The 2722-nt window shown below is 58.0% G+C and overlaps 1 protein-coding gene across 1 annotated transcript in view; it reads left to right on the top strand.

Moving 5' to 3' along the window:
* The window catches only part of DNAH17 (dynein axonemal heavy chain 17), a 100853-nt gene that overhangs the window by 26260 nt on the left and 71871 nt on the right, over positions 1-2722 (top strand). The window contains exons 16-17 of the mRNA XM_030888141.2: positions 258-401; positions 776-958. Coding sequence (XP_030744001.2) covers positions 258-401; positions 776-958 — 327 coding nt within the window. The remainder of the gene's footprint in view (positions 1-257; positions 402-775; positions 959-2722) is intronic.

Raw genomic sequence — 2722 nt, 5'->3', positions numbered from 1 at the left:
CCAGAGCTGGATGTGTGCGTGGAGGAGTGGATGAGGGATGCCCAGAGCTGGATGTGTGCGTGGAGGAGTGGATGAGGGATGCCCAGAGCTGGATGCATGGATGAGGAGTGAATGAGGGATGCCCAGAGCTGGATGCACCGGTGCACGAGTGGATGTGTGATGCCCAGAGCTGGATGCACGAGTGGATGAGGGATGCCCAGAGCTGCTGGAAGCACAGAGGGAGGAGTGAATGGAGGATGTGAATGGCCCCTCCGCAGGAAAACGCCGAGCTGTTCAGAGCCGACACCACAAGCCTGTCTTGGAGAGACTACGTCCATTACATAGACCACATGGTCTTGGAGGAATTTGACCAGTTCATTCGCAACTCTTTGACCTACCTGATAGACAACATGGCTGTGGATGTGAGTCACCCAGCGGGCCCAGGGGTCTGGGCGGGGTCTAGCTCTGGGGCTTCCTGATGGCAGAAAGGGCGGTCTTTTGGGAAAATAAAACAGATATGGGGTGACTAAGCTCTCGACTCCCATCAAGAGCTCCAGTCTCGGGAAGCCCTGGGGGCAGTTCTACTCTGTCCTGTCTTGTCCCTGGGGGTCTGCATTGGCTCAATGACAAGGAGCTGAGTAGTGACCGCCCCATCCCAGTTTGCCAGTCCCACTTTGAAGCTGAACATCTTGGGGTCCTCAGGAACCTGCTCCCTGCAGCAGCCACAGCCAGGAGAGATGGGGCCTGGGGTGGCCGAGGGGTGCAGAGGCCGTGACCCTGGCGTGGCCTGTTCTAGGGCAGCGTCGCACCCCTGTTTGAGGTCCACATGGAGCTGGATGAGGATGGGATGCTCTTCAACCCCTCCCTGGAGATGGGCGCCGAGCAGGGCTTCCTGATGCTGATGGAGAGCCTGATCAACGACATCTACAACGCGGCCAAGCTCATCCCCCGGCTCGCCCGTGGCCAGATGAACTACAAGGTCAGTTGTGCACAACACCAGCTCCCGGCGTCCAGCCAGAACTGGGGGCAAAGGGATGGTGACTCTGAATACCCGAGGTTGGCTTGCTCTGTTCTGTCACTTACACACCACGCCACTCTTGGCGCCCCAGCATTCGGCCAAATGAACCTTCCACGCCCTCCGGGCCCCTTGACTGAACAGCATCGGACGTCCTGGTGCCCAACTGCCAGGCCTCATCCGGGCACCAGGCAGGTCCAAGAGGCATGTTTGTCAGGACACGGCTGGGCTGGCTGTGAAGTACAAACGGAAATAGGGGCCGGGAAATGGCTGGGCCGCCCCCGAAGCAGGTGTGTGGGAGTGGGCAGGGCCAGGCTGGGCGGGGGTGGGGTGGAGGTGCGGGTGCGGAGTTAGGTGACGATGCTGAGAAGGAAATTTCTCTCTGGAAACTGAGCTGTTTCTGAAGCCCTTCCCACTGCCAAGAGGACTTCCTTTGGGGGTGCCCCGAGCAAGGGTGAGGAGGAACGGGACCCGGAGGTGAAAGCTGACGTTCAGGGCTTGACTTATTGAAAGCGAGCAAGTACTGTTTGTCAGAAACCTCAGTAAGGAGAGGGGGTGTACACACTTCTGTATACACATGTGACTGTGCGTGTGCAGGTGCGTGCATGCACCTGTCTGCCTGCATGCTCGTACACCCACATCTACACGTGTGTGTATCTGACAACTCCTGTGGGTTTCTGAGACTGACTTTCCCGGTACTAGAAAGGGGTGTCTTTCTACCTGGAGTGGCTGGTGGTTTCGAACTGTGGACCTTGCAGATCGCAGCCCAGTGTATAACCACGACGCCACCAGGCCTCCTTGCTCCTGCCTCACGTGGGGTCCCAGTAAAGCCTGCGCGGAGGGCGGCGTGAAAGGGACTCGCCCCCACTCCTCACTTCTTACTGTGAACAGAGGGAAGGTTCCGGAGCCTCGGCCTTACATCCAGTGACTCACACGCGTCCTGCCTCACCTCCTCCCTTGCCATCCAATTCCATGAACACCTCCCGATGCCCCTTCCTCTCTGTGCATGCATCCTGTTACCCCCCCCTCCTTCCCTAACCCTCTGAATTTGGTCCTGCAGTCAAACCCTGCCTTTAAAACCTCTTTCAAATGGTTGATTGTTCTGCAACAACACCCCTCAACAGTGTCTGTATAGAGCTATTGTGTGGCTGCAAATTGAGCCGCCCCTGAAGGGTGACTAAGGGTCCCCACTTCTCAGGGGTCCCACCAGGCTCTGTTCTGCTGTTAGGTTCTTTGGGTGGGAAATACCTCGGTTCTTGGCTTCGCACGAGAAAGAATTCACGCCGAAGCCTGGTTTGTGATCCAGGTGGGTTTTTATAAAGGAGGGAAGAACTTCCCGGTTTTGCAGTCACTGCACACGGGCACCCTCGTGGACTGCACACCCACAAGTGGTGGCCCGAGGCCAAAGACAGAGGCCCGGCAGAACGGGCACAGGGTAAGTGCCAGAGGGCGAAGAAGGGCAGGGGGTCTGAAGGTCAGGTAGTTGAGGTCTTGGTTGACTCCATTGGCTGAATTAAGCCCACCTGGGCCTAGTTTGGGCAGCCCAGGTGTACCACACACCTGGCTCAGGCTTGAATGGGCGCATGCCCAGGAGTCTCTCTGGCTGGCTACAGGCTCGCCTGATTCTTGCAGCAGCCTCCTGTCGGGGCCTGAGGCATGGAGAGGGACACCCCGTTGCTGTTTCTCACTGCCTCACACAACCAGCAGGCCTGGCCTTTCTTTTGAGTG

This window comes from Echinops telfairi, unplaced genomic scaffold (genome assembly GCF_000313985.2).
Source record: "Echinops telfairi isolate 266 unplaced genomic scaffold, ASM31398v2 ScPeMD7_7458;HRSCAF=8496, whole genome shotgun sequence".
Classification (NCBI taxonomy): domain Eukaryota; kingdom Metazoa; phylum Chordata; class Mammalia; order Afrosoricida; family Tenrecidae; genus Echinops; species Echinops telfairi.
The sequence above is the reverse complement of the archived record's forward strand: the minus strand, read 5'-3'. Positions and strand labels throughout refer to the sequence as shown.